General features: G+C 40.5%; 1 protein-coding gene across 1 annotated transcript in view; it reads left to right on the top strand.

Moving 5' to 3' along the window:
- Positions 1-316: 316 nt before the first annotated feature.
- The window catches only part of LOC311109562 (cell adhesion molecule CEACAM5-like), a gene marked incomplete at its 5' end in the record, with an annotated part of 33,525 nt that continues 19,792 nt past the window's right edge, over positions 317-14,049 (top strand). The window contains one exon of the mRNA XM_084152482.1: positions 317-332. Within this exon, the coding sequence (XP_084008608.1) occupies positions 317-332 (16 nt within the window). The remainder of the gene's footprint in view (positions 333-14,049) is intronic.

The following is a 14,049-nucleotide window of genomic DNA, read 5'->3' as shown; positions in this document are numbered from 1 at the left end:
TAATGCGAGTTGTAGGTATACAGTGTGATTGTATTGCAGCCATTAAACATTATTTACAAGTCAAATGGAACATAATTTGTCTTCTCCAGCAAGAGGTCATGACTCATGCAGAGGGAGGAACTAAACCACATTTTACTTTCATGTTCACAGCCTCTGGAAATAAAGATCAGAAAGTAGGCTAGGCTGTGAACCACACAGTGTTTCAGCATATCTCATTTTAACTTACTTTTATTTATTATCTAAACACCCTAACTAACTAGCAAATATGCCGAAACTAACGCTCATCAGATTGTGCTTCTGGCTTTGTCTGGCGCGAATGGTGGTCTATGGAGGTAAGTTGAACCGACTGGCCCAGCTGAATGTAGTGTTTGGCATACCTAATATTTGTTAGGCTACTTGTTTGCTATTGTGTGCTAATTGTATAGCCTAGCCTACAACATCACATCATAATCCCCACCAAAAATCTCAAATTTGGACTCATCAGACCAAAGGACAAATTTCCACTCGTCTAATGTCCATTGCTCGTGTTTCTTAGCCCAAGCAAGTCTCTTCTTCTTATTGGTGTCCTTTAGTAGAGGTTTCTTTGCAGCAATTTGACCATGAAGGCCTTATTCACACAGTCTCCTCTGAACAGTTGATGTTGAGATGTGTCTGTTACTTGAACTTTGTGAAGCATTTATTTGGGCTGCAATTTCTGAGGCTGGTAACTCTAATGAATTTATCCTCTGCAGCAGAGGTACTCTGGGTCTTCCATTCCTGTAGTGGTCCTCATGAGAGCCAGTTTCATCATAGCGCTTGATGGTTTTTGCGACTGCACTTGAAGAAACTATCAAAGTTCTTGAAATATTCAGTATTGACTGACCTTCATGTCTTAAAGTAACGATGGAATGTTCTTTCACTTTGCTTATTTGCGCTGTTCTTACCATAATATGGAGCCAGTTTCATCATAGCCCTTGATGGTTTTTGCGACTGCACTTGAAGAAACGTTCAAAGTTCTTGAAATATTCAGTATTGACTGACCTTCATGTCTTAAAGTAACGATGGACTGTTATTTCTCTTTGCTTATATGAGCTGTTCTTGCCATAATATGGACTTGGTCCTTGATTTCTATTTGCCATATCTTTTTAAACTGTGCTGTGATGTTTCACAAAAGTTCTGAACCTTTCTATTCTCATAGATTTTACAGATTGTAAAATATATATATATATGTTTTGCTTTGAGTATTATTATATTATTGATCGATTGACTATGACTTTTGAAATCACCCTATTTGCAGAGGGGGACATAACTTGGCAGGGGGTCTGGGTGTCCTTCCATTGTTGGGGGCATCTAAAGCACATTTCCTGCATTTCTACACAATCTAATATGACCCATGGCCCTTCTAGATGTCTATTTAGAACAACAAAAAGTAAGCAAAAATGTCCACAGTCATCAAGCTAGGTAAGACATTATTAAATATGTTTAAGTGATTGATAAGACTGAACTAGATCCATGATAATTCAATAATCAATATTGTGTTGCACCTTTAACCAATAGCCTAACAAATGAACAACTCTTACAAATAAAGTACAGTCTTAACTTTTGATTGTCTTTAAGACATCCTCTATATCAAATTTCAGCCAGACCGCCTAGACAACCCGAGCTGCCTACACGCCCGACTCCCACCAGTCTAGTCAATAACCTCAACTCTCTCCAACACAACTTCCTTCCCATCTTTTTTTTTTGTCTCAAGGGAAATATTTGGATGAATGAAAACACACATACACCTACACATTAACACACAGAAAGGGTACCCCCTCCATATAATTCATATCTTAGGCCTAATAGTACTGTAGAGCTCTTTCTACTTGCACACAATATAGCTGGGTCACCCCGTCCTGTCCCTAATAACATACTCTTTGCCAGAATTCAGCCAGCCTTCACAAGACCACAACTTATGCAAATATGTCCCCTTTTGTGCTTTACACCTCCAGCAGAATAATACAATGTCTTAGTGCATGATATTCAATTTCACTGGCATATAGTACGTTCTATGGATGGTCTTAAACTGCAGGAATTTATGTCTGAGATTATATGAACATGACTGGGCATTCTAACATATCTGTATCCATTCATCGTCATCAATAGCGTCTCCCAGGTCTCCTGTTTTGTGTCATTGGGAAAAGCCTCTATCAACCCTTGATACAGTTTGGAAATCAACTTTGGAGGTTTGTCAGACTACCTTAAAATAGCATCTGGCTTGTCCAGTGTTTGCTGGACAGAGAGAATAAAGTGTTGTATCTGCAAAAATTCACCTCACCTCTGTCACAGACTGGTCTTCCCTGGCTGCCTGACCCTGCTGAGACCCCTGTCACCATCTGATCCTCCTAAAATGAGGCATGACAAAGAATTACCTTGGTGTACATTTGTACATTATATTATCCAATAATAGAATAAATGGTTCAATAATTTAAATGACCATTATTCCCAGATCCCAGACTGTAGCTTTAAGCTTAAGCTGCTGCCATGTAGCTACTGTAGGTCTACCCATCAAATCAAGATGGAACTTTGTATCATTCACTGAATATACTGCAAAATTCACCTGAGCTCCATAGACTGGTCTTCCCTGTCTGTCTGACCCTGCTGGGAATCTTCCCACTCCTAAAAGGCACAGTAGGCTATAAAAATAGCTCAAGAGAAAGTGCAAGTCTCTCCAACTTCAAACTACATCTAGCATATTGGCTGATATAGCCCAGTAATACAATGTAAGGGCCATGTGAGAATCTCTGGTAATTTAACCTTTTTCTGAAGTTATTTTTGCGCATTTGATATTGCCTATAGGGCGGAAAATTGCTGGGACCATGGCTGGCAATGAGTTGCGTCACATACGCCTAAAATAACATTGCGAGACCGCGGTTGGGTTTGGGACCAGTTCTTGTGGTAGCGGGTGGGAGTCGGACAGAAATCCAGCGGGTGCGGGATGAAGAAATCGGTCCCGCACAGACCTCTACTGTGCCCCATGACAGTGAAGCCTGTAACGTTAGAGCTGTTTATTACTTACTGTGTCAGTGTGAAAGTAGGGATTTGCTATGGAAACTGACAGATCAATAAAGTCACATTGCCATACTGACTAATACAACTCACATTGCAATGAAAAAACGTCAGAATATCAATCTTCAATCGTTTGGCCGATGGTTTCATCATTTGGTTCAGGTCTAGTTTGATTGAGGCAGAAATAATAGCTAATGTAAGCCATATTTTGCCCAGCTCTCTCTCTAACAGTACATCAACTGGCGAAAGCTTGCCAAGTTCATTTACTTCTGAAACAGGAGAAAACAAAGGCTACAAAACATTTCCATACAAACAACTGCTTTTAGATAGTAATAATAGCCACCTCATATTGCTATCTGACAGATAACTAGAGGCTAGAGCTGACCTGGCTGTGGTAGCTACTCACTAGCGTAGCTTATTAATTCACCTCAGTCGAGAGGGGATGAAACATTAGCTAACATTACATGTCAGTTACAATACTAGCTCAGCACTGCGAATAAACACTAGTTTCATTTTTTTCCCGATTAAGTTAAACAGCAGTTACCTTGCCAGCTATATCAGTCAACTAAAGAGTAGCCAATTTATGTTCTGCTACCTTTTACAACTCGGTGAAAGACCGCAACACGAACACACTGAATCATGCTCAACTTTCCCGTGCTGGTCCAGCCAGCCTACCAGAAGCTTTGCCTTCACAGCCTGTCAGCCCGCTCTTTGGTGTCCGCGCAGTCCTAAATCCAGTCGACTAAACACTCCAAACAGCCTACCCGACCGCTCGGAGGCGTCCGCATGGTCCTAAAGCACACTGTTGACGCATTTTGTATCACATTCCAATACTAAAACTGGGGGGGGGGGGGGACAAAAGTGCAATTTCAGAATGTGGGGGGGGACATGTCCCCCTGTCCCCAGTGAAAGTTGCGCCCCTGTATATATGTAAGATAATGTGCCATATGAACACTATGTGCGCTGCAACTTCAAGTTAGAAGCGCAGCAGCCGAGTCGGAATGATTTTAAATGACGTCTATGTGGGTTTCGTTGCGAAATAAGGACTGCACCCTTCTTATTCCGTTTAGCTACACACAGAGCCAACTTCAGGAAGTTATCGGATATTGAGTCCTGGCCTAACCAAGGCTCAAACCTACAGAAGGGTCTGCATGATCATGGCAGGGCTGGCGTTATGGGCGGGCCATAGGGGGGCTGGCCCGCTCTACCTTACCTTCTTGCCCAGCCAAATAAAATATTGAAATATTGATCATTTATTTGATAAAGAATCAGAGTGAGCGAAACAGCGCCCCTCTGTCTCAGTATGTGTAAACAATGTATCTGATTCTGTCTGGACCAAAAGAGTATGGCATGTCATACTATTTCTGTCCAGACAGCATCAGATACATGGGCTATATATAGGATGCTGGCTTCCCCTAAAGTATTTACTAGGGATCCCCATTAGCTGCAGCTACTCTTCCTGGGGTCCAAACACATTAAGGCACTTACATTACACATAAAACAGAAGATAAATCAGTACATCTTATAATATTATTACACCACTGTATATCTACAATACAAAATGTATAATACCACCATACAACAATATTACAATGTACGTGCGTGTAGTGAGTGTGCTAGCTTTTGTGTGTGTATGCGTGTTTCTGTACCTGTGTGTGTGTCTCTTCACTGTACCCGCTGTTCCATAAGGTGTATTTTTTTATATTTGTTATATCTGATTCTACTGCTTGCATTAGTTACATGATGTGGAATAGAGTTCCATGTAGTCATGGCTCTATGTAGTACTGTGTGCCTCCCTTAGTCTGTTCTGGACTTGGGGATTGTGAAGAGACCTCTGGTGGCATGTCTTGTGGGGTATGCATGGGTGTCCGAGCTGTGTGCTATTAGTCTCAACAGTCAGCTCGGTGCATTCAGCTTGTCAACACTTACAAAATCAAGTAGTGATGAAGTCAATCTCTCCTCCACTTTGAGCCATGAGACATTGACATGAATATCATTAATGTTAGCTTTCTGTCTACATTTAAGAGCCAGCATTGCTGCCCTGTTCTGAGCCAATTGTAATTTTGCTAAGTCCCTCTTTGTGGCACATGACCACACGACTGAACAGAGTGTTTTGCCACAATTATATAATTACTCCTGTCTAAATAAAAACATTTAAAATACTTCAACAGAGAGCATGACTTAGCCACAGAGGATCATTAAAATACTTCACCAGAGAGCATGACTTAGTCACAGAGGATCATTAGAATACTTCACCAGAGAGCATGACTTAGCCACAGAGGATCATTAAAATACTTCACCAGAGAGCATGACCTAGCCACAGAGGATCATTAAAATACTTCACCAGAGAGCATGACTTAGCCACAGAATATCATTAAAATACTTCACCAGAGAGCATGACTTAGCCACAGAGGATCATTAAAATACTTCACCAGAGAGCATGACTTAGCCACAGAGGATCATTAGAATACTTCACCAGAGAGCATGACTTAGCCACAGAATATCATTAAAATACTTCACCAGAGAGCATGACCTAGCCACAGAGGATCATTAAAATACTTCACCAGAGAGCATGACTTAGCCACAGAGGGTCATTAAAATACTTCACCAGAGAGCATGACCTAGCCACAGAGGATCATTAAAATACTTCACCAGAGAGCATGACTTAGCCACAGAGGATCATTAAAATACTTCACCAGAAGCATGACTTAGCCATAGAGGATCATTAAAATACTTCACCAGAGAGCATGACTTAGCCATAGAGGATCATTAAAATACTTCACCAGAGAGCATGGCTTAGCCACAGAGTATCATTAGCTTATTAAAAAGAAAATATCTGTGGATTGCCTATGCCTATTTTGGAATCCCACAATTTGGGCAGTGGGCGTGGCAATATGTCTAGCTGATTGAGTTGCGGCTGTCAGTGAAAAGCATCAAAAATATGTGTTAAGAGAATGTGTCTTAAGTATAATTTTTAATGTTGCAACAAGAAGAAGGGGAGGGTTGTGCCGATTCATTGTTTCATTGTGTGAATTGTTTGCCCTTTGATTGTTTATTTTTTTAAAATAAATTCCTCATTACATAAAGTATTCAGACCTCTTGACTTTTTTTACATTTTGTTACGTTATAGCCTTATTCTAAAATTGATTTAAGAAAAACAAAATCCTCATCAATCTACACACAATACCCCAGAATGTCAAAGCAACAACAGGTTAGTAGATATTGTTGCTAATTTATATATAAAAAAAAAAACTGATATCACATTTACATAAGTATTCAGACCCTTAACTGTTGAAGAACCTTTAGCAGCGATTATAGCCACAAGTCTTCTTGGGTATGACACTAGAAGCTTGGCACACCTGTATTTGGGGAGTTTCTTCCATTCTTCTCTGCAGATCCTCTCAAGCGCTGTCAGGTTGGATGGGGAGCGTCGCTGCACAACTATTTTCAGGTCTCTCCAGAGATGTTTGATCAGGTTCAAGTCCGGGCTTTCGCTGGGCCACTCAAGGACATTCAGAGACTTGTCCCGAAGCAACTCCTGCGTTGTCTTGGCTGTGTGCTTAGGGTCGTTGTCCTGTTGGAAGGTGAACCTTTGCCCCAGTCTGAGGTCCTGAGCGCTATGGAGCAGGTTTTCATCAAGGATCTCTCTGTACTTTGCTCCATTCATCTTTCCCTCGATCCTGACTAGTCTCCCAGTCCCTAAAAAAATCCCATGCTGCCACCTCCATGCTTCACTGTTGGGATGGTGCCAGGTTTCCTCCAGTTGTGACGCTTGGCATTCAGGCCAAATAGTTCAATGTTGGTTTCATCAGACCAGAGAATCTTGTTTCTCATGGTCTGAGAGTCCTTTAGGTGTCTTTTGGTAAATTCCAAGCGGGCTGTCATGTGCCTTTTACTGAGGAGTGGATTCCGTCTGGCCACTCTACCATAAAGGCCTGATTGGTGGAGTGCTGCAGAGATGGTTGTCCTTCTGGAAGGTTCTCCCATCTCCACAGAGGAACTCTGGATTCTCTGTCAGAGTGACCACCGAGTTCTTGGTCACCTCCCTGACCAAGGCCCTTCTCCCCCGATTGCTCAGTTTGGCCGTGCGGAAGAGTCTTTGGTGGTTCCAAACTTCTTCCATTTAAGAATGATGGAGGCCACTGTGTTCTTGGGGACCTTCAATGCTGCAGACATTTTTTGGTACCCTTCCCCGGACCTCGACACAATCCTGTCTCGGAGCTCTACGGACAATTCCTTCGACCTCATGTCTTGGTTTTTGCTCTGACATGCACTGTCAACTGTGGGACCTTATATAGACGTGTGTGCCTTTCCAAATCATGTCCAATCAATTGAATTGACCACAGGTGGACTCCAATCAAGTTGTAGAAACATCTCAAGGATGACCAATGGAAACAGGATGCACCTGAGCTTAATTTCGAGTCTCATAGCAAAGCTCTGACTACTTATGTAAATAAGGTATTTCTGTTTTTCATTTTTTATAAATTTGCAAAAAAATCTAAAAACCTGTTTTTGTTTTGTCATTACTGGGTATTGTGGGTAGATTGATGAGGTTGGAAAAATAACAATTTAATCCATTTTAGAATAAGGCTGTAACCTAACAAAATGTGGAAAAAGTGAAGTGGTCTGAATACTTTCCGAATGCACTGGGGTATTGATTTTTTTTAAACAATCAAAATGGCAAAGAATTCACACAATGTAACAATGAATAAGCAAGAATTCAATTGATTAGTTCTAAGCAAGCTCCCTCAACGTTATCAGGACAGAGAAACCACACACATGCTCATAACTCACATGGCAAAAAACAATGAAAAAATGTACAACTCCTAAATGATGGTTATGAAATAAACCAAAACTTGTTTCTCACAAGTGTAGGAGGTTGTAATTTTTGAAAACAACGTTTCCACTCCGAGAATGAGAACGGTAAATGACTGTAATACATAATTAACAGTAATTCATGTAACCAAAGAGGGATTAACGGTACATTTACTAGGCCTACTGGTTGCATGTAATTGGGAATTTATAAAAAGTAAACAATCAAAAAGCAAACAATTCACACAATGAAACAGTCAATGGGCAAGGATTGGTGGGAGACTGCTAAGTGCATTCTGGAGAGCTGAGTGCATTCTGGAGAGAGATGCCCATATCTTCGACACTCCGCTTCTTCTTGTCTCAACATTTTAAGTTATACTCAAGACACATTACCTTCACACATTTTAGATGCTTTTCACTGACAGCCGCAACTCAATAATCAGCTAGACATACTGCCGCGCGGACTGCCCAAATTGCTGGCTTCCCAAATAGGCATAAGCCTATGCACTTGTGATTTGAAACAATCCACAGATATTTTTTTTAAAGATGCTCTGTCGCTTAGCCAAGCTCTCTGTTATAGTATTTTGAATGATTTTATTTAGACAGGAGTAATTATATAATTTTGGCTAAACATACATTTACTTTAGGGGAAGCCAGCATTCGAACAGTGCACTGTGCACCCTCCAACTTTCCTTTCTAATTCATAAGTGGCTGAAACCAGAAATCGGTACATAATGACGAGATACTCATGTCTCCGCCCGTGCAATGCAAGTCAATGTCCCAAAGGCGGGAATGCAGGCGACACGCTTAGGTCTGCATGTTTTTCCAATGAAAACGCATTGGGCTTATTCAGGACAGATTTTGGCGAGAGTGAGCCCTCTTGCTTCGCCACTTCCTCTCTGCTGAAACTAGCGAGAGAAACAGTGCCCCTCTGATTTGCTATATGTAGCCCTGATGCTGTCTGGCCAGAAAAAGTATGACATGCCATACTCCTTTTGTCCAGACAGCATCAGATACATGGTCTACACTTAACTAGACAGAGGGGCGCTGTTTTGCTCGCTCGGACTCTTTGTCTGAGATTGATGCGTCTTTCTGTCGGCACGCATCTCGGTCAAATAAATGATCAACATTTCAATATTTTATTTGGACGGGCAAGGAGGTACGGTAGGACGGGCCAGGCCCTCTAAGTCCCGGCCCATAACGCCTGCCCTGCTTTTGGGCAAATATTGATATAATAACCATCATATCGAAGTAAATTTGGAGTCACGCGATGATATGTTGTGTGGTCCTCACACTACGACTCGGGAAAGCATGCAGTTTATTAGGCTACAGATTAAATAAATTATGATGAACTTCACAGGGTGGTGAATGTGTAATGTGATAAATGTGATGCTCCTTTCCAATAAATATTGACAGTCTTATTCCGGTGACATGATAATATCAAATACAAATACAAATACAAATGACAAATAATATCGATAATAATCTCATAATGTAGATAATTTACCCACAATGTAGCTGCAAACTGTTGGCTAGAGCGCATGTGCCAATACCAGAGTGGGCAGATTTGCTATATAACACAACAGTCTATGTAACACAGTCTATATAACACAACAGTCTATGTAACACAGTCTATATAACACAACAGTCTATATAACACAACAGTCTATATAAAACAGTCTATATAACACAACCAGGGGCGGTGTGTTCATTAGGGCGATATGGGCGACGCACTGCCAAACGGGAAAAGGAAGGGATTTTTTTTCTAATCAATTATATCACGGCAACAGTAGTTATCAGTGTTCTAATCTAGACATCTGATCTGCCACTAAATGTCCAATCAGGCTAAAGTCGTGCTTCAAATGGCCCCGCCCCTTTTGGGGCGATTTCAGTCAGGTTGAAAATCGCCCAGGGGTCTCTCATAGACTATCATGTAAAATCTTTTTTTTTCAAATATCAGAGCTTTCAATACAATCTCTATGGGTTTCTGAGGGCTTGCACTTACGCGCTTTCGTCATACGTAACATAACCATGAACGTAACTAAGAAAAGAGCGGGTAGCAGCGTCAATCAATTCACGTACTACTATCAACATGGCTAGCGTTCAGTGCAACTCGATTGTCTCTTTGAAAGAAGTTCACATCAAAGACTATTCAAAACGAGCTACTGGAGTGTATGCTAGCGGTCATGAGGGAACATATTGTGGAGGAGGTGAAGTCGGCGAACTTCGTAGCTATCCAAGCTGACGAGACCACGGACGTTTCTACACAGACACAGCTGGTGCTTGTGCTGAGGTACATAGATAGCAACCACAAAGTGCAGGAGCGCTTTTTTGAGTTCCTTCCCATCTCGGAATCAACCTCAGTCTCAATCGCCAGTGTGCTTTTGGAGAGACTGAACGATCTTTTTGCCGACGACGTGAAAGTCAAACTGTGGTGCACTGGCACTGTACCAGGTTCTCATGAGCTACAACCTCCAGGAGACGTTCTCTGAGACTGTGACTCTGTTGAACATCCTCATAACTACTCCCATGACAACAGCTGAAGCTGAGAGATGTTTCTCAACTTTGACACGAGTTAAGACATTCCTGCGAAATTCAATGGGCCAGGAACGTCTGAATGCACTGGCCATGCTTTCCATGGAGAGGGAACTAGTCCTCAGCATGCCTGATTTCAATGAGAAAGTCATTGACCGCTTTGCTGCATTGAAAGAGAGAAGAGAACAGTTTCAGTACAAGTAATGTAGCCTCTCTCTCTCTTTGTCCCTCCCTGTCTGTCTCTTTAACACACACACGCCCAAATCAGTTCACAGTTGATGTTGTTTAAAATAGTTATTTTTCATTTAAAAAAAAGTAAAAAAATAAATAATAATCTGTTCATGTTCATTTTTACAAATCTATACAATTGGCCAGAATATGGTTGTTCATATTTACAAATCTATACAATTGGCCAGAATATGGTTGTTCATTTTTACAAAGCCATACAGATAGCTGTGTTTACCTTTTCTAGAAATTATTTTCAAATTCTGTTTTCAGGCAAAATGTCTATCACTGTTCATTTTCACAAATCTATACAAGAGGGCAGAATATGGAAGTCTATAAAAATTTATTATTACCAATAACTTGCATCAATGTTTTCAGTAGCCTCTATCAAAAGCTCCTGCTTGCTTGTTGTGAATTATGCTCAGGTGCACATATTTCCAATTCAACCATGAGGCAAAAAATGTGGTAAAAGCTCTTGTTGATCCTGCAATCTGAACAAATACCAAGATGCTGTATTTTCAGCTGATATTTCATTTGTTTATGGAAATGCATATTGTTTATGCAGTGTTTAGGAATGTGAAAGAACACCCTTGATTATTTTTACTGTGATAACTTATTTTGCTTTTGTAAGCCAACACTTTTGAGATCAGTCAATAAATGCTTCTGGCATTGACTTATATGCTGCCCCTGTCTTCATGTTGTTGCTGGACATATCTTTTTTAAAATGTGTGTAGGTCACCTAAATCATCAGAAAAATTGCCCCCCCTGAGAATATTTTCAGGAGCCGCCACTGAACACAACAGTCTATATATTACAACAGTCTATATATCACAACAGTCTATATAACACAACAGTCTATATATCACAACAGTCTATATAACACAACAGTCTATATAACACAACAGTCTATATAACACAACAGTCTATATAACACAACAGTCTATATAACTGTTATGATGAGTTTCTGGTATTGAGAAGTTCATGATGCAAGAGAATATGGGACACAGATGGAGAGTTAATACAGACATCATTTAATGGTTACAATAATGGATTCAATGACAGGCGGTACGGACGTAGCCTCCTGCCATCTGAATGAATTCCATACAAAATCTCTCAGTTTATATAATGCTCTCCCGATCTACTTCTTGATATATATTATCTGTCACTCATCTACCACAATAGTATCCCCGTACTTGATATTGTGTCACCCTAGCCAGGCCATTCCCTCACGTACACCTTCTAAGATTATCACAAGTGGCCCCCAATCTATCTTGGCACGCATACCTTCTGTCCCTTATCTAGTGACCTCTATAACCCATGACGTGTCGTTGTCCTCTCTCCTACATGCAGCTTAGGAGTTTACCAACATTAAGAATCTTGTATCAAAAGTCATTATAACAATAACACAACAGTCTATATAACCCAACAGTCTATATAACAAAGTCTATATAACACAACAGTCTATATAACACAACAGTCTATATATCACAACAGTCTGTATAACACAACAGTCTATATATCACAACAGTCTGTATAACACAACAGTCTATATATCACAACAGTCTATATATCACAACAGTCTATATAACACAACAGTCTACACTACCGTTCAAAAGTTTGGGGTCACTTAGAAATGTCCTTGTTTTCCATGAAAACATACATGAAATGAGTTTGAATAGGACAGCAAAATGCATAGAAATAATGATTTTTAATACAAAATAATAATTGTGTCCTTCAAACATTGCTTTCGTCAAAGAATCCTCCATTTGCAGCAATTACAGCCTTGCAGACCTTTGGCATTCTAGTTGTCAATTTGTTGAGGTAATCTGAAGAGATTTCACCCCATGCTTCCTGAAGCACCTCCCACAAGTTGGATTGGCTTGATGGGCACTTCTTACGTACCATACGGTCAAGCTGCTCCCACAACAGCTCAATAGGGATGAGATCCGGTGACTGTGCTCTCCACTCCACTATAGACAGAATACCAGCTGACTGCTTCTTCCCTAAAAAGTTATTTCATAGTTTAGAGCTGTGCTTTGGGTCATTATCCTGTTGTAGGAGGAAATTGGCTCCAATCAAGCGCCATCCACAGGGTATGGCATGGCGTTGCAAAATGGAGTGATAGCCTTCCTTCTTCAAAATCCATTTTACCCTGTACAAATCTCCCACTTTACCACCACCAAATCACCCCCAGACCATCACATTGCCTCCACCATGCTTGACAGATGGCATCAAGCACTCCTCCAGCATCTTTTCATTTGGTCTGCGTCTCTCAAATGTTCCTCTTTGTGATCCGAACACCTCAAACTTCAATCCGTCTGTCCATAACACTTTCTTTCCAATCTTCCTCTGTCCAGTGTCTGTGTTCTTTTGCCCATCTTAATATTTTCTTTTTATTGGCCAGTCTGAGATATAGCTTTTTCTTTGCAACTCTGCCTAGGTCAGCAACCCGGAGTCACCTCTTCACTGTTGACGTTGAGACTGGTGTTTTGCGTGTACTATTTAATGAAGCTGCCAGTTGAGGACCTGTGAGGCGTCTGTTTCTCAAACTAGACACTCTAATGTATTTGTTCTCTTGCTCAGTTGTGCACCGGGGCCTCCCACTCCTCTTTCTATTCTGGTTAGAGCCAGTTTGCGCTGTTCTGTGAAGGGAGTAGTACACAGCGTTGTACGAGATCTTCAGATTCTTGGCAATTTCTCGCATGGAATAGCCTTCATTTCTCAAAACAAGAATAGACTGACGAGTTTCAGAAGAAAGTTCTTTGTTTCTGGTCATTTTGAGCCTGTAATCGAACCCACAATTGCTGATGCTCCAGATACTTAACTAGTCTCAAGAAGGCCAGTTTTATTGCTTCTTTAATCAGCACAACAGTTTTCAGCTGTGCTAACATAATTGCAAAAGGGTTTTCTAATGATCAATTAGCCTTTTAAAATGATAAACTTGGATTAGTTAAACACAACGTGCCATTGGAACACAGGACTGATGGTTGCTGATAATGGGCCTCTGTACGCCTATGTAGATATTCAATTAAAAATCAGTCATTTCCATCTACAATAGCCATTTACAACATTAACAATTACTACACTGTATTTCTGATCAATTTCATGTTGCTTTAATGGAAGAAAAAATTGCTTTTCTTTCGAAATCAAGGACATTTCTAAGTGACCCCAAATTTTTTGAACGGTGGTGTATATAACACAACAGTCTATATAGCGAAACAGTCTATACAACATCTATATAACACAGCAGTCTATATAACACAGTCAATATAACACAACAGTCAATATAACACAACAGTCTATATAACACAACAGTCTATATAACACAACAGTCTATATAACACAACAGTCTATATAACACAACAGTCTATATAACACAACAGTCTATATACCACAACAGTCTATATAACACAACAGTCTATATATCACTGCTTTAGCAGACATATA

The sequence above is a fragment of the Coregonus lavaretus genome, assembly GCF_964263955.1.
Source record: "Coregonus lavaretus genome assembly, chromosome: 35".
Classification (NCBI taxonomy): Eukaryota; Metazoa; Chordata; class Actinopteri; order Salmoniformes; family Salmonidae; genus Coregonus; species Coregonus lavaretus.
Note: the sequence above shows the minus strand (reverse complement) of the source record. Positions and strands in the feature narration are given on the sequence as shown.